Below are 24,014 nucleotides of genomic sequence, written 5' to 3'. Positions count from 1 at the left end.
AGAGATGGGAGGTATTACTTTTCATTCAATCCTCATATTAAAGGCTTGGGAGAAAAGCCAGGCTTTTGCCTGCTGCATGAAGTCTTGAGTCGTATGTAGACTCTTTGAGAGTAAGTTCCAGAGTATATGGTCTATTCCTGAGAAGGCTCACTGGCAGGTATAATATCATATATGCAATTTCTTTGTACAGATAGTGATGCTCCATCAAGGACCTTGATGGTCTCAAGGGTGAATAGGGCTGACTCATTTTGTCCGAGGACTTTGAAAATCAAACAATTTTTTTTAGATTTAGTCCTATGAGATACTGGTAGCCAATGTATTTTTGCGGGACGAGTGTGATATTACACCACGTGCAGCCTTCTATCAGTTGTGCTTCAGCATTTTAGCTTTGCCTTCTCTTTAGAGATCAGTTCTGTAGCTAGCCACCCAATGATGATCATTTCATAGAGCAAAATTGTTCTACTCTTTTTTTTTTATTTTTTTTTTTAATGATAATTGTGTAGTAGTGAGGTTGTAATTGCAAGGCCTTTCTGTGGGGGAAAAAAGGAACCTTGAAGGGAAGAAAGATGTCCAGATCAGAGGATAATGGGGCAGAAGAATAGATGGCACAGGTGAATGTAATATTAAGAGGCACTGTCATAGCATATCTCTCTGGAGCCCAGGAGCCAGTACCTATATTTGTGCCCCCCATCTTCCCTCTTTCTCCCACCCTGGTCCTTGTAGAAATACTTAAGTCGCAGAAAATCATACCTGTGGGTTCTGAAAATACTCCAGGAATTTTGCCATCTGGTATTAGATAATGCCTCCATATTGCCCATCGAAAGTATCAAAATTAAGCTCTTAGCATTAGGAATTGCTTACAAAGGAACTCTTCCCTCTTGCAGCTCAATGTGGTACAACCCATTCTATCATGGGGAAGAAGGCAGGGATTTTATTCCATTATTTCCTGATTATAAAAAAAGAGGAGTATTTTGTCCCATCTTACATGTATGGGTCATAAACAAATTTCTATTCAAGCAAAAGTTCAAAATGGCTTCCTTAGGCTCCCTAAGGCCCATTCTTCAGAAAGGGTATTGGTTATGCTCACTGGATCTACAGGATGCTTATATCTATAAACAAAATATATCCAGATGACAGGAAGTATCTGAGATTCATCATAGGGAAACACCACTACCAGCATCGTACAGCCATTTGGCCTTGCATCAACACCAAGGGTATTTACAAAGTGCCTAGCAAACATCGCTATTCGGACTGGGAGTGCATGTGTTTCTCTACTTGGATGATTGACCTGTCAAGAGCACATCGGAGGAAGGAACAAAAGAAACAGTGCGTATTGGAAGTGCTAAGGTTTGGCATAAATGAATCCCACGTCACAGCTTAGCTTAGCTTGTTGGAATTTATAGAAGATGTGTTCGACACAACTCTAGCATCTGTGTTTCTTCCACAGCAATGGATATTGGCTCTTATATCTGTGGTAGAAGTGCAAGGTCACATGACCTTCAGAGTTCATGTGACTCCCTTTGCATGCCTCAATTGGAGGGAAACTCATTGCAACCTCTGGACTCAGGGCATCATTTCAGTCACACATCCTCTTTTGGACACTGTCCTGGTGGATGGTTCAGTCCAGTCTGAAAGGAATCCCCTTCAGAATTCCTTAAGTTCTTTATGATGGATGTGCCCAACTTGGGCTGGTGGGCGAAGCTTCATCAGGTAAACCTCCTAGAGCTCAGATCAATCTGGGATGCTGCAAAGGCTTTCAACTTAGTTATATAGCTCGATAATACTAATTCAAACCGACAACCAGGTTGCAATGTATTAGATGAACAAGCAGGGAGGGACAGGTTTATATCTCCTGAGTTGGGAATGTGGGAATAGGCCATTTTGTCAGGGGATACTGCTGAGAGCCACGTATCTGGTAGGAAAGCACTCCAAGATGGTTCAAATCCAAGTGCAGATCCTTGTGATTTGGGTAAGTCACTTAACTCTCCATTACCTTATATAGAAACGTGGATCTTGACCCTGGAGCATTTAAATTTCAAACTTTCTACAACACGCAGCTGATAATTATGTGCTGTTGAGAGCAGTTTGTTTGCTGTCTGTTTTTGTGTTTCAGATCGCCCATGTCTTTTCCTGGTCCTGGTACTCCCGTAAGCCCCGTCCCTTTGTGCAGCGCTTAGCAAGATCCTGACTCTGGAGCATTTAAATTTCAAACTTCCTAAGGCATGCAGCTGCCTGCAGCATGCGCTGAAGGCGCGCACCAGAAAGGAGCATGTCATGCTCCTTTGCATATTTCTTTTCACGGCTCCTAAGCAGAGCTCCTATTTTTACATTTTTGATTGTTTTTCATGGTCTTAGTTTGGTTTTATGATAAGGACTTCTTGTTTGCCTTTTAGATGTCTTCTGCCAGTATTCCTGTGCTGCTAGGGCATCAGCCGGAGGTAAGGAAACCATTTTTTTCTTCCATCTCGTCATTTAACTCCCCTCTGCCACATTTTCTGGTCATTTAGAACACATTTTCCTTCGACTGTCACATCTGGAGCCTTTTAAAATTAATCTTTATAATGTTTATTTTAAACATAAAAGTTTTCTTTATATGACCTATTTGATTCTTTGCAGCCCTTGGTCTTTGTCTTGAGACCTGGCTCCGAGATGTGGAGATATTTTATTTAATTCAATCCTGTCCACCAGACTGTCCTTTTTTATGTAATTGTTCTCAGAAATGGGAAAGTGGGGTGGCCGCCTTCTTGTAAGCCAGAAGTGCTTTCTGCATGTTCTTCTGATACCTTAGACTCATGGTTCATATTCACTTTCCAGTAGTGGCAACTATCATGTTAATTTATAATACCCTCTCCTTTGACCTCATTTTCAATGGCTACTCTGGGCTCTTTAGTTTCAGATTTTTCTTTGTGTTCTGGTCGTTTAGTTTTGTTAGGGGACCTGAATATATTTCATGGCTCCTACATGCTTAGAGCAGGATTTTATTTCTCTTTTATATGATTCTGGTTTTTCTCTGGTATCTGTCGCTTCTACTCATTGTGCAGGACACTGGATGCTGTAGCTGTTAAGGATTTTCTAGCTAGAGCCTAACAAACCAGGATCTTCGTTTCTGCCAAAACCAAATCTGAAACAAAAATTGGCTGCTTTGGTTTTATTCGATACCAAAGGCGAAAATGAAACTGGCCCTGCCCTCGACCAAAAAGTTGCCCCAAACCTTTGATAGCAGTCCCCCTCCTAACCCTCTCGCCTCCAGAGGTAGCCCCTTCCTGGGCTTAGTGTATTGTTGGTAGGTAGTGGGTGCAGGAATGATCCTCACTCACTCCTGTGTATGGCCAGCTCCTCCTTTAAAACAGCTTCTGAGACTTCCAGCAGCAGTATTAACAAGACTGATGTGTGATGTCCCAGCAGCTGTATTGAGATTGCTCCTACTTATGCTGGTTGTAATCACAAAATGGCCGCTGGGACTTCCCACGGCAGCCTCAGAAGCCAATTTAAAGGAGGACCAGCACCGAGCAAGGCTTCCTAACAGCAAGAACTTATCAAGTGATTTCAAAGTCAAAAACATCAACACCATGGAAACACAAATGTGGAGTACCACAAGGATCACCGCTCTCATCAACCCTATTTAACTTAATGATGACACCTTTAGCCAAATCGCTATCCAACCAAGGACTCAACCCGTACATCTATGCAGACGATGTCAAGATATACATCCCGTTCAAACACGATCTAACCGAAATTACAAATGAAATCAAACACAGCCTCCAAATAATGAATTCATGGGCGGACGCATTCCAACTAAAACTAAATGCAGAAAAGACACAATGTCTCATCCTATCTTCACAATATAACTCAAATAAACACAAAACCATAAACACTCCAGAATACACTCTTCCGGTCTCTGACAGTCTGAAAATTCATGGAGTCACAATTGACCGAAATCTCACACTAGAAGACCATGCGAAAAATACAGCAAAGAAAGTGTTCCACGCAATGTGAAAACTTAAAAGGATCAAACCGTATTTTCCAAGAGAAATATTCCTCAGCCTGATACATTCAATGGTGCTAAGTCACCTAGGCTATTGTAATGCCATCTATGCCGGATGCAAAGAACAAATCATTAAGAAGCTTCAAACCGCTCAAAACACAGCAGCCAGACTCATATTTGGGAAAGCGAAATATGAAAGCGCCAAACCCCTAAGAGAAAAACTACATTGGCTTCCATTAAAAGAACGAATTGCGTTCAAAGTCTGCACCTGGTCCACAAAATTATACATGGGGAAGCCCCGACCTACATGTCAGACCTTATAGACCTACCTACTAGGAACGCAAAAAGATCAGCACGCACATTCCTCAACCTCCACTACCCCAACTGTAAAGGACTAAAATACAAGTCCACATACGCAACCAGCTTCTCCTACATTTGTACGCAAATATGGACTGCACTACCGAAGGCCATAAAAACAACGCAAGATCTAGCTACCTTCCGAAGGCTACTAAAAACTGACCTATTCAAGAAGGCATACCATAAACAACCATCCTAACTATTAAACAATAAGACTGATCACGAACGAGACAGAACTGATCTCTCTCCACATGACTGATTAACCTCCTTACTATTAATGAACAAACACTACTTCTTCTACCCTAATGTCGAAGTGATTTCTTTATAAATGTTATAATCCAACCTATTACTCAGGAACTTACATTCTTTTACCATGTATATACGCACTTGAATGCAACATCATTTGTAATTGTTAACTGGAAATGGCAATCGCCACTGACGGCAAAATGTAAGCCACATGAGCCTGCAAAGTGGTGGGAAATGTGGGATACAATGCTACAATAAAATTCCTGCCCCAAAGAGGCTACTAGACCACCAGGGTTTCTTAAAATAGGCCTGGAGAGGGCCTACGGGTAGTCAGGTGGCTCGGGAAGAGCGGAGAGCAATTATGGGGAAGGGTCAGTGGTGGAGACGATCATGCAGAGTGCATTTACAGGATCAAACACTGAGTGGTAAAGTCTTTGTTTTATTTTTTCTGAGCTTGTAACTTCAATTCTTGATGACATTGCCCATTTGTGACCTTCTCCTTCCTTTTTCCTCTAGGAGGAAACCCTGCAGTCCTTAGTATTCTCACAACTGGGTGACGTCCCCCCGACGGAATCCTGGTGCAGATGCTACCCAGAGTTCCTAGTTCTTTAAGAAGCCTTTGGTAGACCCACACTGTGCATGCGCAGATGCCTGCCTGAGTCACACAGGATCCACATTTTCACTTTCTCACAGAGTTGGGAAAATGTGTTTTCCATTGCGGCAACAAGTAAAACATTTCTTACAGCTAATTTTGTCCTTCCTGCTCTTCATTCATGTAAGTAGCACAAGATGTTTTTCCTTTGGGTGTGCTTTTTTTTCCCTCCTTTTATCCTTAGTTTTCGGCCCTTTTATTTTATTTTGTTTCGCAGTTCACGGACATTTTTTAGACCTGAGCTCCAGCCAGGTTTGAGTTACTTAGAAAGTTTCTCTCTTATTTTTTCATAATTAAGCTGTTTGATTTCATTGCAGCTATTTTCCTTATGTCCCACAAACCTTCCAATGGGTTTAAGAGTTGCACAAATACATGACCTTGTATTTTTTTTAGCATTAAATCTAAGTTTCCAAATTTCATACCATTTCTATAGCTTTGCTAAGTCCTTCCTCATATTATCCACACCATCAGGGGTGTCTACCCTAATGCAGATTTTGGTTTAATCCACAAAGAGGCAAACCTTACCAGACAGCACTTCAGCAATATCGCTTACAAAAATGTTAAAAATAATTGGCTAAAGAACCAAACTGGTAATATCATTTTCCTCAGAATGAGCTCCGTTTACCGCTACCTTCTGTTGCCTTCCCCTCAAACAGTTCCTAATCCATTCAGTCACTTTAAGGCCCACTCAGTTTTATTAGTCATCTGTTCAGAATCTGGTTAAATCTAAATACACCACATCTAGCGTTCTTCCTTTATCTAACTCTCTGGTCACTCAGTCAAAGAAATTAATCAGATTAGTCTGAGACCTGCCTCTAGGGAAACCATGTTGTCTCGTGTCCTGTGATCTATTGGATTCCAAACAACTTTACTATTCTCAGTTTTAAGTGTTTCCATTAATTTACTTACCACAGAAGTCAGACTTACCGGCTTGTAGTTCTCAACCTCATCCTTACTTCTGCTTTTGTGTAGAGAGAGACCACCTCTGCTCTTCTCCACTCCTAGGGGAACACTCCCAAATCTAGAGAAACATTGAAAAGGTCAACCAGTTGAGCCTCTAGAACTTTCCTAAGTTCGTTACCCTCGAATGTATGCCATCTGGCCCCATCGTTTTGTGTCCAGCTTAGTTTAGCCAGCTCCTCATGAACACAGTCCTCTGAAAATTGTTTCGGGACTGCCACCTCTCCATTGTGTTTGTCTTCTGCTGTCCTTCAGCTGTGAACACAGAGCAGAAATATTTGCTAAGTAATTCCACCTGATCTTTATCAGCTTCTACATATTCCTCCCTTTTATCTTTGAGTCTCACAATGCCACTTGTATTGGCTATTTATTTTTTCTTCCATTTTCATCTTCGCTTTCATGACTACTCCACCAGCTTCTCTTAACTTTTCCAGATATTGTTGCTTGTTTTTCTGTTTCTGTTATCTCTTGTAGTTTGTAAAGGCTAACCTCTTTTTCCTTATCTTTTCAGCTGCTACTTCTAAGAACCAAAGCTTACTTGTATTTACTTTCCTTACAAAAAAAGTTTGTTGTCCTTACAATAGCTCCTCTTAATTTTTCCCACTGCTTTGCAGCTTCTTCCAGATGTTCCCATCCAGACAGCAATTCCTTGAGTTAATTCCCCATCTGAGCAAAGTGGTTTTTTTGAGGTCTAGAACCTTCAGTCTTGAATGAACCCTCTCCACACCTATCTTAATATTAAACCACACCATGTAGTGATCACTGGATGCTAGATAATCACCTACTATAACATCAGAAACACTTTCCCCATTAGTAAGCACTAAGTTCGGTAAGACTCCATTTCATCTCTATGTCCCCATTTCATGTGGGTTCTGTTGCCAGCTGCTGGAATAGCTCTTCCTGTAGAGAATCCAAAATCTCCCTGTTTCTAAAATACCCCGCAATAAGGGATACCCCAATGGAGGAGTATTCTAGTGGTTAGAGCATTGGTTTTGATATCCAGAGGTGTCTGTTTCAAATCCCACTACTACTGTGATCTTGGGCAAGTCACTTAACCCTCCATTGCCTCAGGTGTAAACTTAGATTGTGAGCTCTCCAGGGGCAGGGAAATACCCAGTGTACCTGTATGTAACTCACCTTGAGCTACTTCTGAAAAAAGGATGAGCAAAATGCAAATAAATAAATACCACAATCTGGCATATTAAAATCACCTATTAGTAGTAGTACCCCTTTCATAGATGTTAGATATTCCATTGTTTAAACATGTCAGATTAGAAATGAATTGTACAGCAATGCTTTAGATTGAAGGTGCACGTATGTGGAACATGCTGCTTATTGAACTACATACAATGACTTCAGTACTCCAATTCAGGAAACAATTAAAAACATTCTTTCCTTGTCATCAGCAGCAGATGAATCCATTACAAATGGGTTGTGTCCGCCTACCAGCAGGGGGAGATAGAGAACATTGAAAACCATAGTGCCTCTAGGACGGCTAGCTCCATCTGCTTCTCAGTATTTCTCTATCTCCCAGCAGGGTAGAACGCAGCTTGTTCAGCTCCTTGAAAATTTCTGCCTGGGGAGGCTCCTGTGATTGGCCAGTTGAGCTGGGGTGTTGTGGCTGGTGGTGCCCACTTTAAAGGCGCATAGGTTCGCCCTTTCCCTGCCTTTCCCACTTCCCCCTTGTGGATGTTAGCATATAGGTTCGCCCTGTCACTGCCTTTTCCACCCTCTACTGCCTCCGGAGTACCTCTGTAGCTGTTTGCCTCCAACTTTCCTCACAGCGTAAAAAAAAAAAAAGGGCTTTTATGCGCTGCTATTCTGAGGCTTTTATTGACGTGCAGCGTGACCGGAGCTTGGTGGACTCGGTCCTTTGAGGTAAGAGTGGTACTCAGCTCCTCCGGGGAGGGCCCGCGGACGGCGTTGCGATCGGGGTGATTTTGGTGCGAAGCCGCCATTTTGTATTTTATTCCACTGTTTTTCGGCGATGGCTGCTGAGGGAGTTAAGCGCTGTTCCTGTTGTGGCAAGTGCAGATCATCAGCGGGGCTCTGTAAAACGTGCTGTATAGACGGTAGAGCCAGTACGAGCATGGCAAGCGATGAGTCTTCCCGCTCAGTGGTGCTGGCAGCGGGCACCACCTTGGAAGCGCTGCATGGCTCGAGCCCCACGGTTGCGGTGGAGTCTGTGAGCAGAGGGGCGCCTTGGGCCGAGGCTACCAGAGAAGCTCCGTTCCCCGTAGCTCCTAATTCTGAGACCCCCTGGTGGTCGCGCTATGGGGACTTTGAGGGATCTGGCAGGCCTTCATGGTCTGAGGAGCCAGAGGAAGGTGCCGGTTTGCCACTGGATCTGAATGATCCCACTGCGGTTCGGATTTTCCACCGCGATGAGCTGCCAGCGCTGATCTCTGATGCCTTACAGGCCCTCTCTATTGATGATCCTGTTAAAGGCGAGGCCTCCTCTGGTTATCCAAGGATGGCGAGTACTAAGAAGCCTGCTCGAGCCTTTCCTTTGCATGACTTATTTCTGCTCAATGGGCTGACCCAGAGGGGCCCTTGAAAGTGGCCAGGGCAATGGGGCATCTTCACCCTCTGAGTGAGAAGCACTTGGCCCATTTTGGGATGCCTAAAGTGGATGCCTTAGTCATGGCTGTGACAAAAAAGACTACTCTCCCAGTAGAGGGAGGGGTCTCCCTGAAGGACATTCAGGACCTGCACCTGGAATCAGCGCTAAAACGGTTCTTTGAGATTTCGGGCCTAGCCTTAAGGGCGCCTTAAGGGGGTTTGCAGTTCTTATGCTGCTCGAGCCTGCCTTTCTTGGTTACAACAGGCAGTGGAACAGCCCGTGGATGGTGCGGAGTCCCTCGCTGAGGTTGCACCGCGCATGGAGTCGGCCTTGTCATTTTTAGCTGACGCCCTCTATGATCTGGTCAGAGTTTCTGCTAAACAGATGTCTGTGGCGGTGTCCGCCCGCCGCCTTCTATGGCTACGGCATTGGGCGGCTGACATGGCCTCTAAGCAAAGATTGGTGAAGTTGCCCTTTTGGGGCCTTCTGTTATTTGGAGAGGATTGTTAAAGACCTGGGGAATGCTAAACCCCAGCGGTTACCTGTGGATAGGCCGCGGCCTTCTTCCAAGGGTCAAGTGGTTCCTTCCTCCTCTAGACCTCGCTTCTGTGAAGCTAGAAGGTATCTCCCGGGGCACTCTGCTTGGTTTACTCAACGTTCCCATTTTCAGCAGAGGAACTCCTTTCACTCGGACAAGCGATCCGCAGCGGCCGGTACTAGACCTGGAGTTCAAGGGCGACCCTCTCAATGATGGTGCGCCGGTCCACTCCTCCTTTACTGCTGTAGGAGGATGCCTTTCCCTCTTTCTAGAGTAGACCAAGATTACCTTTGATCAGTGGGTCCTGGACCTGATCAGAGAAGGTTACCGATTGGAATTCAGTGCCCCGGTGAGAGACGTGTTTTTGGAGTCCCGATGCGGTACTGCCGTCGAAAGGGCGGCGGTAGAGGAGACCCTACAAGTCTTGTTGCACCTTGGGGCGGTGATCCCTGTGCCTCCTGCCGAACACGGCTGCGGTCGTTACTCCATTTACTTTGTGGTGCTGCGAAAAGGCGGGTCTTTTCGGCCCATTCTTGACTTGAAAGAAGTCAACAAGTCTCTGAGAGTGCGGCATTTTCACATGGAAACCCTGCGCTCCGTCATTGCGGCAGTACAGCCAGGAGAGTTCCTCCCGTCTCTGGACCTAGAAGAAGATTACTTGCACATACCTATTTGGCCCCCGCACCAACGGTTCCTCCGATCTGCAGTGTTGGGAAGACATTTCCAGTTTTGGGCCTTGCCTTTTGGCCTCGCCACAGCGAACCTTTTCCAAGGTAATGGTGGTAGTAGCTGCTTTTCTCAGGCGAGAGGGTATCCGGGTTCATCCGTACCTAGACGATTGCCTCATCAGAGCGGACTTGACAAAAGAGAGTCGTCATGTCACAGCCAGAGTGGTCTCAGTACTGCAATATCTGGGCTAGTGGAGGAATGGCCTAGTGGTTAGGGTGGTGGACTTTGGTCCTGGGGACCTGAGGAACTGAGTTCGATTCCCACTTCAGGCACAGGCAGCTCCTTGTGACTCTAGGCAAGTCACTTAACCCTCCATTGCCCCAGGTACAAATAAGTACCTGTATACAATATGTAAGCCGCATTGAACCTGCCATGAGTGGGAAAGCGTGGGGTACAAATGTAACAAAAAAAATATATACCCAAAAATCACCTGACCCCCCCCCTCTCAATCTCTAGAATATTTGGGGGTCTGGTTCGACACGGCCTCGAGGTTTGTTTATCTACCCGACCAAAGGCGGTGTAAGCTTCAGAATCAGGTCCCTCTGCTCCTGAAGATGCCTCGCCCGCGAGCTTGGGACATTGTCCAGCTGTTGGGGTCGATGACTGCCACCTTAGAAGTGGTGCCATGGGCGAGAGTGCATATGAGACCTCTGCAGATTGCCCTGCTTCAACAATGGTCTCCGATGTCCCAGGATTATCAACGCAGACTCACGTGGCTCCCTGCGACCCGACTCAGTGTGGAGTGGTGGCTCTCAGACAGCATGCTGTGGTGAGGAATGCCGCTAGCGCTCCCCGATTGGTGCCTAGTGGTAACGGATGCCAGTCTGAAGGGCTGGGGAGCACATTGCTAGGGAAGCTATGCCCAGGGTCTCTGGACACCCAAGGAAACGGGGTGGTCCATGAATCGCTTAGAACTGAGAGCGATATTTATTTATTTTATTTATTTATTGCATTTGTATCCCACATTTTCCCACCTATTTGCGGGCTCAGTGTGGCTTACAATACATTGTAAATGATGGAAGTACAATTTGTTACAACTCAGGTATGGATTACATTGTGACAGTTATGTGAAGACAGAGTCAAGTATCGTTAGGGAATAGGACAAAGGAAGAGAACAATGGAACAGTGGAAAGAGACAACGGGAAACTGATAGGGTAATAGAACATTAGCAAGAGAACATTCGGTATAACATTTTTCTGTGAGTAAAGGTATAAATGTGATAAAATTACGGGGGATGAGAATTCAGAAGAGAATGTATGGTGTATTTCTGAATAGTGAGTGTGGACTTCATGTGTTTTGATCCTTACAGTAAATTTTATCAAAGAGATAAGTCTTCAATAGTTTGCGGAAGTTGGTTAGTTCGTGGATCGCTTTCAAGTTGCATGGTAGTGTATTCCAGAATTGCGTGCTTATGTAAGAAAAGGTTGATGCTTGCAACGCCTCGTATTTTAAGCCTTTGCAATTAGGGAAGTAGAGGTTAAGGAAAGTTCAAGATGATCTTTTGGCGTTTCTGGGTTGCGAAAGACGGATCTTGAGAAGAATGGTCTTATTCGTTTCAGTTTCCACATGCAGTAGAACATCTTTTTGGTTGTATTGTTTGCATGGGTTTCGAGTGTTAGATGGCGATCAATAGTGACTCCAAGGATTTTTTAAAGTTTCTGAGATTGGAAGGTTTAGTTTCGGTGTGTTTAAAGCAGTAAATTCGTTCGTGTTGTATTGGGAGGTGAGTATTAGGCATTGAGTGTTTTCTGCGTTTAGTTTTAATCAAAATGCATCTGCCCCAGGTGTTCATGATGTGTAGACTTTGGTTGATTTCATTGGATATTTCTTTGATGTTTTGTTTGAAAGGGATGTATATTGTTACATCATCGGCGTATATATATGGGTTAAGGTTATGATTTGATAGAAGTTTTGCCATGGGATCATCATTATGTGAAGATGGTTGGTGAGAGGGGTGATCCTTGCAGTACTCCACATTCAGGTGTCCATGAAGCGGACATGGTTGAATTTGATGTGACTTGATATGAACGCAGGGTTAGGAACCCCTTAAACCAGTTTAGGACATATCCTCCGATTCAGAAATATTCAAGTATGTGCAAAAGAATTCCGTGGTCAACCATGTCAAAGGCACTTGACATGTCAAATTGTAGGAGGAGTATATTGTTGCCGGTTGCGATCATTTGTTTGAATTTAGTCATAAGGGTAATTAATACTGTTTCTGTGCTGTGATTCGATCGGAATCCTGATTGGGCATCATGCAGTATTGAGAACTTGTTTAAATAGTTTGTGAGTTGTTTTGTTACCATCCCTTCAGTTATTTTGGTTATTAGTGGTATGGATGCTACTGGTCTGTAATTGGTTATTTCAGGCGCTTCTGGTCTTTCACAAAACCCTGGAGGGACTGGCTGTCAGAGTTCTGTCGGACAACACGACAGCAGTGGCCTACATCAATCGACAAGGCGGCACTCAGTGTATAGCACTGGCTGCGGAGGCCGCTCTAATTTGTCACTGGGCCGAGCTACATCTGCAGCTTCTATCAGCAGCTCACATAGGTCAGAGCAGCGTGGAAGCCGATTTTCTAAGCAGGCTTCAAATCGACCCAGCGGAGTGGGATCTGGCAGACGAAGTGTTCCTTCAGATCTGTGCCAAATGGGGAAAGCCCGTAATGGATCTTATGGCGTCAAGCGCAAATGCCAACGTCCCATCCTTTTTCAGCAGACGGAAAGATCCTCGCTCGGCGGGGTTGGATGCCTTGGCTCAACCCTGGCCCTCCTGTATGTGTTCTCTCCTTGGCCCTTAATAGGGCGGCTCCTGCGAATTCGGCTACATCAAGGAGTGGTGATCCTCATTGTCCCAGATTGGCCCAGGTGGCAGTGGTATGCGGACCTCCGGCGGATACTGGTGAAGGCTCCCCTTCCTTTGCCTCTGGTTCCGAATCTGTTGACGCAGGGCCCGGTGCCCATGGAGGATCCTTGCTGCTTTGATCTTATGGCATGGCTATTGAGAGGGTGCAATTGAGAGACAAGGGCTATTCTAACAAAGTCATCTCCACTCTCTTGCAGGCCCACAAGCGTTCCACTTCCGTTGCCTAGGCTCGGATCTGGCGCCAGTTTGAGGCTAGGTGAGCTTCTGAAGCGATCACACCCATGCGGGCTTCTGTCTCGCCGATACTTGACTTTCTGCAGGATGGTTTACAAAAAGCCTTGGCCTATAATTCCCTGCGTGTTCAAGTGGCAGCATTGTCATGCTTTCAGGGGAAGGTCGCTGGCCTCTCCCTGGCTTCACATCCGGAAATTGCATGGTTTCTAAGAGGGGTTCTTCGGCTCCGGCCTCCCTTGCGGGCCCCTTGCCCGGCCTGGAACCTGGGGCTAGTATTAAAGGCTCTTCAGTGTTTGCCCTTTGAGCCGCTGAAGTGAGTTTTGGAGAAGGATGTGACTCTAAAGACGGTCTTTTTGGTGGCCATTACATCAGCGAGACGGGTATCTGAGCTCCAGGCTGTCGAGACCGTTTTCTGCAATTCTCAGAGTCCGGAGTAACGGTACGTACTGTGCCTTCCTTCATGCCTAAGGTGGTTTCAGCGTTTCACCTAAACCAGCCTATTTGTCCTCCTTTACTAGGGAGGGGTTTCCAGAATCCTTTGGGAGTTGCACCTCCTGGATGTGCGCCGGGCTCTATTGCAGTATCTGCAGATGTCAAATGCTACCAGGACCTCTGATCACCTTTTTGCATTGTTGTCAGGTCCTCGCAGAGGGTCTCCAGCGTCTAAAGCCAGTATAGCCCGTTGGCTTAAGGAAGCCATTTTTTCTGCATATCTGCTATTTGGCCGGCCTCCGCCTGACGCCTTTAAGGCACATTCCACAAGAGCGATTTCTTCCTCTTGAGCTGATACGGGAGCACTCTCTCTTCAAGAGATATGTAGTGCAGCTACTTGGGCTTCTAAGCTCTCTTTTGCCCGTCATTACAGGCTGGATGTGGCTGCCAGGAGGGACGTGCTTTTTGGAGCACAAGTGCTGGCGTTTGGTGTGGCTTGTTCCCCACCCTATCTAGGGATTGCTTTGATACATTCCATTCATAATGGATTCATCTGCTGCTGATGACAAAGAAGGGAAAATTAGGTTCTTACCTTGGTAATTTTTCTTTCCTTTAGTCACAGCAGATGAATCCATGATCCCTCCCTGATTGACTCTGTTTGTGTTTAGTTTTTCCTGCTGCTCCCTCATTGGGAGAAGTTGGAAAACAGTCTTCAGGATTTCTGTTCTACTACAGGAGGTTGAGTTTGTCCCTCCTTTGTGTTATTGCTCCTGTTCTGGACCGTTCGTTCGCTCTGAGGAAAGTTCTTGTTATTCTACTTAGCAGGTTTAACACTACTTTGGAAGCCTCAAAATACTGAGAGGCAGATGGAGCCAGCCGTCCTAGAGGCACTATGGGTTTCAGTGTTCTCTATCTCCCCCTGCTGGTAGGTGGACACAACCCATTCATAATGGATTCATCTGCTGTGACTAAAGGAAAGAAAATTACCAAGGTAAGAAGCTAATTTTCCCTTTTCTCTCAGGCTTTCTCAGATTAATAATCTAAGGCTGTTCATAGTATGACAAATTTTCCTTTTTGAAGACTAACATATTTTGTAATTGTCTTATTGCATTTGTTATATTTTTATGAAATTGTGTATGTTTAACTTGTACATCAACTTGTATTCTGCACGTCTTGGCTTTAAATTTTAATGGCCGAGGGTCTGGTAGTTAAAATTTAATCCTCTCTATAGTAACTTAGAACAATAAATCATACAGCAAACAATAAATACTTACACTCACTGTCATACATAACGTGATATGTGTTTAAATGTGCTCTGTCCGTACCCATTCCAACCATTATATCCCAAAAGGAATATGAGGTAATATCATAGTAGGAACCATCATAGAACATTTGGTGTTCCACCTCCTAGAAAATGTATGTACATACATATAAGCCACCCAATGCTTATAAATTTGTGCAACAATTACCTTCAATTACTTAGAAATCTGTGTACAGTAGTTAAAAATTCATATATTTGCACCCTTACTAATGTAGCTACATATTGCTACAAAATGCATATGATATCATATGTGCGTATATAGCTGTTGATGAATCTCAAAGAGCACAAGGAGGTACAGTATAACAAGTGCTACAAACATATATAGATAGAAGCCCTCTTTTTTCATATGTTGTAAATGCTATAACATATACATAAACTAATACATCACTTCCCTTTGGGGTATGGTGTGCTTGTGCTTCATAAAACCCGCTCATGGTCCATTCATTCTCCCCATGTCCATTCAATCTAACCATTCTCTCCAACTCGGTGAAGGTTCCCTTTAAATGTGGCCGAGTTTCGCGTAGCTTTGTCAGGGGAAAAAAAAAATCGCATTTCTTGAAACCAATAACGGACACAAAACCTCAGGCATGTCCGCGTCTGAGTTCTTTCTCCTCCAGCTCTGAGGAGAGAGAACTCAGACGCGGACCTGCCTGAGGTTTTGTGTCCGTTATTGGTTTCAAGAAATGCGATTTTTTTCCCCTTTCTGACAAAGCTACGCAAAACTTGGCCAGAGTTAAAGGAAACCTTCACCGAGTTAGAGAGAATGGTTAGATTGAATGGACATGAGGAGAATGATGGACTATGAGCGGTTTATGAAGCACGAGCACGCCATACCCCAAAGGGAAGTGATTATCATATGTATTAGTTTATGTATACGTTATACCATTTACAACATATGAAAAAGAGGTCTTCTATCTATATACTAGTAAAAAAGCCCCGTTTCTGATGCAAATGAAACGGGGGCTAGCAATGTTTTCTTCTGTGTGCATGTGGGAGTGTGTGTGTCCCTGCCCTCTGGCCTCACTCCCCTCCCCCCTCTGAGTCCTTCACTGTTACAGAGCCAGCGATTTGATTTCGTGTTCTGCTGTTTTCCTTCACTGTCTGTGTTACAGAGAGGGCGGGGCAGTCACTCATAGGGAAAACGGATATCTCGCCCCCTTCACACTTCCGGCTGGAGGCTTCATAGAACGTTGGTGTTGCTTTTTATATAGAGAGATGTTTGTAGCACTTGTTATACTGTACCTCGTGCTCTTTATTTGAGATTCATTAACAGCTATATACAGTGGTACTGTGCACATACGATACGCATTTCGTAGCAATATGTAGCTACATTAGTAAGGGTGCAAGTATATGAATTTTTAACTACAGTACACAGATTTCTGAGCAATTGAAGGTAATATTTGCACAAGTTTATAAGCTTTGGGTGGCTTATAGGTGATAGAACTAGAGGACGAGGTTGGAGGGGGGCAGACTCAGGAGTAATGTCAGGAAGTATTTTTTCACGGAAAGGGTGGTAGATACATGGAATGCCCTCCCTCGGGAGGTGTTGGAGATAAAAACAGTAATGGAATTCAAACGTGTGGGATAAACACACAGGAATCCTGTGTAGAAGGAATGGATCTACGGAATCTTAGAGGAGTGTGGCGACACCGGTAATTGGAGAGTAAAACCAATGCTAGGCGGACTTCTACAGTCTGCGCCCTGATCGTGGCAGAATAGATATGGATGGGCTGGAGTGTAAATTTTAAGGGGCCTTGACGTTAGCTTCAGAACTTTTAGGACAGGAATAGGATTCTATTCGCTTTCCTTTGGAAGTGGAGGACAAGTCCAGGGCCAAGATGCTCGAGGTCCTGTACTACACGTCATCTCCTAGGGTAGCTGTGACTATCCCTCTCCTGTTGTGCCCAAGAAGATCGGCACCCAGTATTGGAACCACAGCGCACCTGGTTTTGATAAGCGTCAGTTGCCTCACAATTCCACGGTGGTTGAATCCGCTCTCAAAAGAGCCAGGAGTTCCAGGGACTATGCCTCTGCGCCCCCAGGTAGAGAAGCTAGAACCCTGGATTCTTTTAGGAGGAAGATGTACAAGGCTTCAAGGCTCATTTCCAGTATACAATCATACCAGCTCTTCACGAGCATCCACTTGGAAACATGGTGCACAAGTTGGACCTGGCTGAGACACTCCCTATGGAGCAGGCCGAGTTACTTTGCCAGTTGGTCAAGTAACAGAAGGCTTGTCGAAAGGTCTTGGCCAGGCACACTTACACTTTTGATGTGGCATCCAGGATATCTGCTCAGACTTTCATGGTTGTGGGTTTGACTTGGAACATTCTGTTCAGCAGAGCTTGGCGGATGCCCAATGCTGAAGGGGATAACCTTTTTGGCAGAGAAAGTTGAGGAGGTCGCTGGCCAAATCGAACAACATACCCATACTGTCTCTTCTCTTTCCCAACAGGTGCCTTCTGCATCTGTTTCCTCAGCTAGGAGGACTTTTGGCAAGCCAAGGAGGCGTACCTATTACTATCAGAGCCCTAGCGCTCTCGTTCACGTCAACAACTTGCAGCTAAGGCCCCTGCTGCTCCCCAGACAAAGCAAGGGATGAGTTTTTGACTTGCTTCAGCAGAACATAGCCACAATAATTGTACCTGACAACTTGCTAGTCGTGGGGAGGCTGAAATGTTTCCACAAAAGGTGGCCCCTTATAACCTCTGACCAGTGGGTTCTTCAAATGGTCCACGAGAGCTCATCCATTCAGCTCTCAGCATAGGCTGGTACTTGCAGAGGAGCTCTCAACCCGTCTAAAGGCCCATGCGGTTTAGCCCGTTCCCCCAGGGGAGGAAGGGCAGGGATTCTATTCCAAGTACTTCCTTGTGCAAAAGAAAATGGGGGTGGGGGGTGCGTCTCATCCTAGAACTAAGGGCCCTGAACAAATTCCTAGTCCAAGAAAAGTTCAAGATGATTTCCCTGGGCACCCTTCTCCCAATTCAGGAAAATGATTGGCTATGCTCTATGGGCTTAAAGGATGCAAACCCGCATCCCAATATTTCCAGCCCACCAGAAGTATCTTCTGTTTTGTTTGTGAACACATCACTTTCAGTACATTGTGTTGCCTTTTGGCCTCATGTCAGCTCCCAAGGTCTTCAAATTTCTAGCGGTAGTTGCAGCATCGCTACACAGATTGGGAGTCAATGTGTTTCCATAGCTTGACGATTGACTGATGGAGAGCACCTGTTCAGATGGAGCTCTGACTATTTGGGTGCTCGGTCTGCTAGGGTTCGTTTTAAACTACAGATGCAAAAAAGATCTCTTTAAAAAAATTGCGAAGAAAATGTCCAAAGTTGTTCAAAAGACCGACATATCTTCTTAAGAAGACTCAAAAATGATCTTCAGTTCAGTATATAGCATCTGTTAGCATCTGTTATTAAAGCACCTGTGGTTGTAAACTTCAAAGCAGTATAGTAAATCTGCTATGTACAGACCAACGGGACCTATTTCGCCAAAGAATGTCTTCGTTGGGGTCTTCCAATAAACAGGCAACCAGTCTAAAAAGATGAAACATGTTGATGTTAAACCAAAAATTCAACTATAAGAATTTAAACTAATTGAGATGAAAAAAAAAACCCACTTACTTTGCAGTTGCTATGTATGCAACAGACAAACCTCATCTCAACTAGGCCCTGCTGACATAAGACACCAAACCTTTAGCACTTTAAATGGCCGATGCTGAACATGTCATTGATTACTTAAAAAGCAGCAAAACATACTAAATTTATTTTATTTTTATTTTATTTAACACATTTATACCCCACATTTTCCCACTAGTAGTAGGCTCAATATGGCTTACACAAGATCATAGCAAAAACTACAGTTCATTATAATACAATTAAACAATGTAATAGTAAAATAGTAAATGATTACATATCGTAAAGAACAATACAGATAATAAGAGTGAATAAAAAAATGTCTATGGATTTTGCTGTAACAGTAGAAAAGGTAACTTAGGTTGAGTTAGGAAAGTAAGCTTTTTTGAACAAGGTGGTCTTCAGTGATTTCCTGAAATTTAGATCTGATTTGATTTTAAGAATTTAGGTAGTGTATTCCAAAGCTGTGTTCCTATGAAGGAGAAGCTGGATGTGTAGGTGGACTTGTATTTAAGACCATTGTAGTCTGGATAATGTAAATTTAAATAAGAACGGGAAAGACTTGAACTGTTTCTGGGTGGTAGGTCAATTAGATGTAGCATGTAACCAGGAACTTCACCATAAATAATCCTGTGAATCAAGGTGCAAATCTTGAAGGCAATACGTTCCTTAATGAGGAGCCAATGTAGTTTTTCACGAAGGGATTGGCAGATTCGAGTTTAGGTTTTCCAAAAATCAATCTCGCTGCTGTATTTTGGGCGGTCTGAAGTTTCTTGATTAACTGTTCTCTGCATCCTGCATAGATTCCGTTACAGTAATCTAAGTGGCTCAATACCATAGATTGTATTAGTTTTCGAGAAACATCTCTGGGGGAAAAAAGGTTTAATACGTTTGTTTCTACATCGAAAAAAACATTTTCTTTGTGGTACAATTTACTTGGGTTTCCAGGGTCAGGTTCCGGTCAGTTGTAACGCCAGGAAGTTTTAAGCTGTCCGAAATGGGGAGTGAATAGTTGGGGATATTTAAAGTTGTTGGTTTAAACTTATGCTGAGAAGATAGGATAAGGCAATGAGTCTTCTCAGTGTTTAGTTTTAATTGAAATGAGTTAGCCCATGCGTCCATTGTACTCAGGCCTAGCCTGATTAAATTGGTAATTTCAGTCAGGTCTTGTCTGAATGGAATATAGATTGACATACTTAATACATACTTAATACAAAATCACACAAACACAAAAATGCTAATTCACCAATAAGAATTAAAACATACTATTCTGACCAAGAATACAAATCATGTTTATAATGATGTTAGTGCCCCCTGGTGTTAGGAAAACAAATTATCAAATTTGTCAAAGAAGTGATGTCCAATCAATCTCGTGGTTAAGTCTCATAGGTTGCAAAGTATTTAATCTGTAAATCCATCTTGCTTTCCTACCTTTGAAGCCTCTGGTAACTATTGGCACCTCTATACCATGGTGGCTCATAATCGATAACAAAACATATCAAATCTTTAAAGCTGTGACATTTCTCCATGCAATGATCCACCAGTGGAGTGCTGCTTCTACCCATCTTTAAATTTGATTTATGTTCAGATAAATTGCAGCTTTAAACACAGAGTCGTCATCCCCACATAAAGATTTTGACATGGGCATATGATCAGATAAACTACATGCTCATTTCTACAATTTGAAAAGTGTTGGAGACGATAAACTTTACCATCATTCGGATTATTAAATTCTTTGATCTGTAATATAACTTCACATACTGAACAATTTCATACATTTGAAATGTCCATATACAAGATTGCTCTGATGACTACTAATCCTAGGTTCTGCTGAACATAGAATCTCTTGCAAGTTCTTGTCGTGTGCAGTAGCCACCCTTAATTCTATATCTTCAAATGCACAGTGAAGTTTAACAATTTCCCAATTTTCTTTAACAATATTGACTGCTGTAGTGCATTTAGGTGTAAATTTTATAACACAAGTTTGAATATCTTTGACTGCAGCCTCATTCTGGGATTGTAGTAAAAAACCTGTCTTGTAGGAGGATCTCAGAGCTTTTTTAAGGCTAACCTCTTCATTTTAATTTACTCATTAATGTTGCACTTTGTTATTTAAAATCACTCAATTCAGAACAATTTCTTCTGACTCTAAGAAACTGTGACAATGGCAGACTGTTATTTAAACATCTCGGATGACAGCTATCATATGACAAATCTTAACTGGAACAACTTGGAAACAGGTATTTCAATAAGCACATTAACACATCATTTAATTACTGAAGGAGAAAAAGCCTCAAGAAGCACCTTCACTCCACTGGAACTGTGCGGATAGAGGGCTGGGACGACTTCATCATCGGCTAAAAAAAAAACTCCTTTCAAATTAATCCTGATTAGTTATTACACTTGCTCCTTGTTTGATCGAAAAAAGCAATACTTAGCTTGAGGGGCAATGCTTTACTCTTGGACTCCTCTGTGCTTATGCAACTGCTGCCTCAGATCCAACGGTCATGTATCATTCCGTTCAGCAGTTGCGAAACGTAGGCCAACATTGACCACGGTCTGAAGCATAAGCACGGAGGAGTCCAGCGGTCCCTTCTGTCGAGATGGTCGTCCCAGACGGATTCTCTTCAAAGAGTGCCACTTTCGCTCCAAGTGCAGACCAGTGTTCAGTGGTGGCTTTGCGAGGCCAATCTGACCAAAGATTTGCCTCTAGATCAGCCCAGCTGGCCTGTGGTGGTGACAGATTCCAGTCTCCAGGGCTGGGGTGCTCACTGTCAGGGGCAGTTTGCTCAGGGTCTCTGTTCCCATCAGGAGACATTATTCTCAATCAACCTGTTAGAGACCAGAGCGATTCGTCTGGCGCTCCAGAGGTTTCTTCTTCAGAGAGGCCAGGCAGTCTGAGTGATGCCGGACAATGCCACCGCGGTAGCATATATCAATCGGCAAGGAGGGACGAGGAGTCTACCGCTGGAGCGAGAGGCGTCGCTGCTGCTTCGGTGGGCGGAGATCCATCTGGTAGCTTTGTCGGCGGCTCATGTGGCAGGGGTGCTAAATGTTCAGGTGGATTTTCTCAGTTGCCACTGGGCCCGATCCTGGAGAGTGGCTGCTAAGCGGTGTGGCGTTTCGACAACTGGTCGGTCTTTGGCGGTCTCCCAGGATGGATCTGTTTGTCTCCGCCGGCAATGCAAAACGTCCTCTGTTCTTCAGTTGTCGCAAGGATTCCAAAGCACAGGGTGTGGACACTCTTCTTCAATCCTGGCCAACCGGTCTAATGTATGTTTTTCCTCCATGGCCTCTGATCGGGTGTCTTCTTCAGAAGGTCAAAACTCACAAGGGTCGGCTGATTTTATTGGCACCGGATTGGCCTTGAAGGCCGTGGTACGCCGACCTTTGACGTCTTCTGGTGGATGTTCCTTTCAGGCTTCCTCTCACGCAAGATCTGTTGTTGCAGGGTCTGGTTGTTCATCCGGATTGGATCGATTTCTGTCTTATGGCCTGGCTCTTGAGAGGGCTAAGCTGATTAAGAAAGGTCATTCCTCTCAGGTAATTGCTACTATGCTTAGCTCTCGTCGTCGTTCTACTTCTTTGAATTATGTGCGCACCTGAAGGATATTTGAGGGATGGTGTAAGGACTTTAATCTATCTCCTTTTCGTACTTTGGTTCCGCAAATTTTGGATTTTTTGCAGTGGGGCTTTGACAAAGATTTTGCTTTGGCTTCTCTTAAGGTGCAGATTGTGGCTTTGACATGTTTTCTTGGTCGTGTTCAAGGGAGATCTCTAGCTAGTCATCCGGATGTGGTACGTTTTTGAGGGGAGTTAATCTCCATCCTCTGTCTCAAAGTTCTTTTCCTCGTTGGAATCTGAATTTGGTGCTTACGGTTCTTACTAAGCCTCCCTTCGAGCCTTTGTCGTCCTGTACTTTGAAGGACTTGTCTGATGACAGTATTTTTAGGAATAGCATTTTGGTGAGATGTTTTTGATTGGATAGGGGATATGTGCATGGAGGGTCAGTTGGGGTGAGGGTGGAAGGGGTTGGTTATGGTGTGTGCGGGTTATGGGTGGGTTATGTGGGGGTAGGGTGGGTGGTTGTTGTAGGCTTGGTTGGATTGGGCATAGGAGAGTAGAAACTATGGAGTGTGTTCTTTTTGTTGACTTGGTTGGGGTGGCTTGGCTTGGTTGGGGTGGAGGAGAGCTACGAAGGGCGAGTGTCTTTCTGTAGGTTAGAGGGAGGTTTGGACTTTACTGGTCTGGGGGGGGGATGGGGTATAGGAAGGTAGATGGGCTTCAGACTCAGGGAGCCTGGTCCTTCCAGGAAACAGGTTTTCAGATCAACCTCCTGGAGCTTCGAGCGATCTGGAATGCTCTAAAGGCTTTCAGAGATCGGCTGTCCAACCAAATCATCTTGATTCAAATGGTGAATCAGGTTGCTATGTACTACACAAACAAGCAGAGAGACACTGGATCTCGCCGTCTGTGTCAGGAGGCCATGCAGATGTGGCTTTGGGCGCACCATGACGGCATGTTTCTCCAAGCCACTTATCTGGCAGTCGTAAACAGTCTAGCTGTCAGGCTGAGCAGGGTTATGCAACCTCATGAGTGGTCACTGAACATGGGCGTAGTCCGCAAGATCTTCTGAGTATGGGGCACCCACTCGGTGGATCTTTTTGCTACTCAAATTAATCACAAGGTTCCTCAGTTCTGTTCCAGGCTTCAGGCCCACGACAGACTAGCTTCAGATGCCTTTCTCCTTCATTGGGGAACATGCCTGCTGTATGCATATCCTTCCATACCTCTAGTAGGAAAGGCTTTGCTGAAACTCAATCAAGACCGCGGAACCATGATCTTGATTGCACCCTGCTGGCTACGTCAGATTTGGTTCCCTTTTCTTCTGGCGTTGTCCTCCGAAGAACTGTGAAGATTGGAGTGTTTTCCAACCCTCATCACCCAGATCGAAGGGTCGGTTCTACACCCCAACCTCCAGTCTCTGGCTCTCACGGCCTGGATGTTGAGAGCTTAGAATTTGCATTCTTGGGTCTTTCAGAGGGTGTCTCCCGTGTCTTGCTTGCTTCCAGGAAAGATTCCACTAAGAGGTGTTACTCTTTCAAGTGGAGGAGGTTTGCCGCCTGGTGTGACAGCAAGTCCATAGAATCCTCTATCTTGTCCTACACAGACCCTGCTTAAATACCTTTTATGTTTGTCAGAGTCTGGTCTCAAGACCAACTTCGTAAGAGTTCACCTTAGCGCAAATAGTGCTTATCAACTTGTAGAAGGTGAGCCTATATCTGGACAGCCTTTAGTTGTTCGCTTCATGAGAGGTTTACTCTTGTCAAAGCCCCCTGTCAAACCTCCACTAGTGTCATGGGATCTCAACATCATTCTCACCTAGCTGATGAAAGCTCCTTTTAAGCCACTGAATTCCTGCCATCTGAAGTACTTGACCTGGAAGGTTGTTTTCTTGGTAGCTGTTACTTCAGCTCGTAGGGTTAGTGAG

At 44.5% G+C, this 24,014-nt stretch overlaps 1 protein-coding gene across 8 annotated transcripts in view; it reads left to right on the top strand.

Annotated features, from left to right (window-relative positions):
* QKI (QKI, KH domain containing RNA binding) overlaps positions 1 to 24,014 on the top strand; it is a 552,778-nt gene that overhangs the window by 155,738 nt on the left and 373,026 nt on the right. For 5 of the 8 annotated variants that reach the window (XR_003941579.1, XM_030198086.1, XM_030198085.1 and 2 more), the window contains exon 4: positions 2,394 to 2,438. The exons of the other annotated variants lie outside the window; for them this stretch is intronic. Coding sequence is in view for 4 of the 5 variants with exons in the window: in XM_030198086.1 (XP_030053946.1) it covers positions 2,394 to 2,438 (45 nt within the window). In the remaining variant the exon portion in view is untranslated. The remainder of the gene's footprint in view (positions 1 to 2,393; positions 2,439 to 24,014) is intronic. 8 annotated transcript variants of the gene reach the window in all.

Source organism: Microcaecilia unicolor, chromosome 3, assembly GCF_901765095.1.
Source record: "Microcaecilia unicolor chromosome 3, aMicUni1.1, whole genome shotgun sequence".
Taxonomy (NCBI): Eukaryota; Metazoa; Chordata; class Amphibia; order Gymnophiona; family Siphonopidae; genus Microcaecilia; species Microcaecilia unicolor.
The sequence above is the reverse complement of the archived record's forward strand: the minus strand, read 5'-3'. Positions and strand labels throughout refer to the sequence as shown.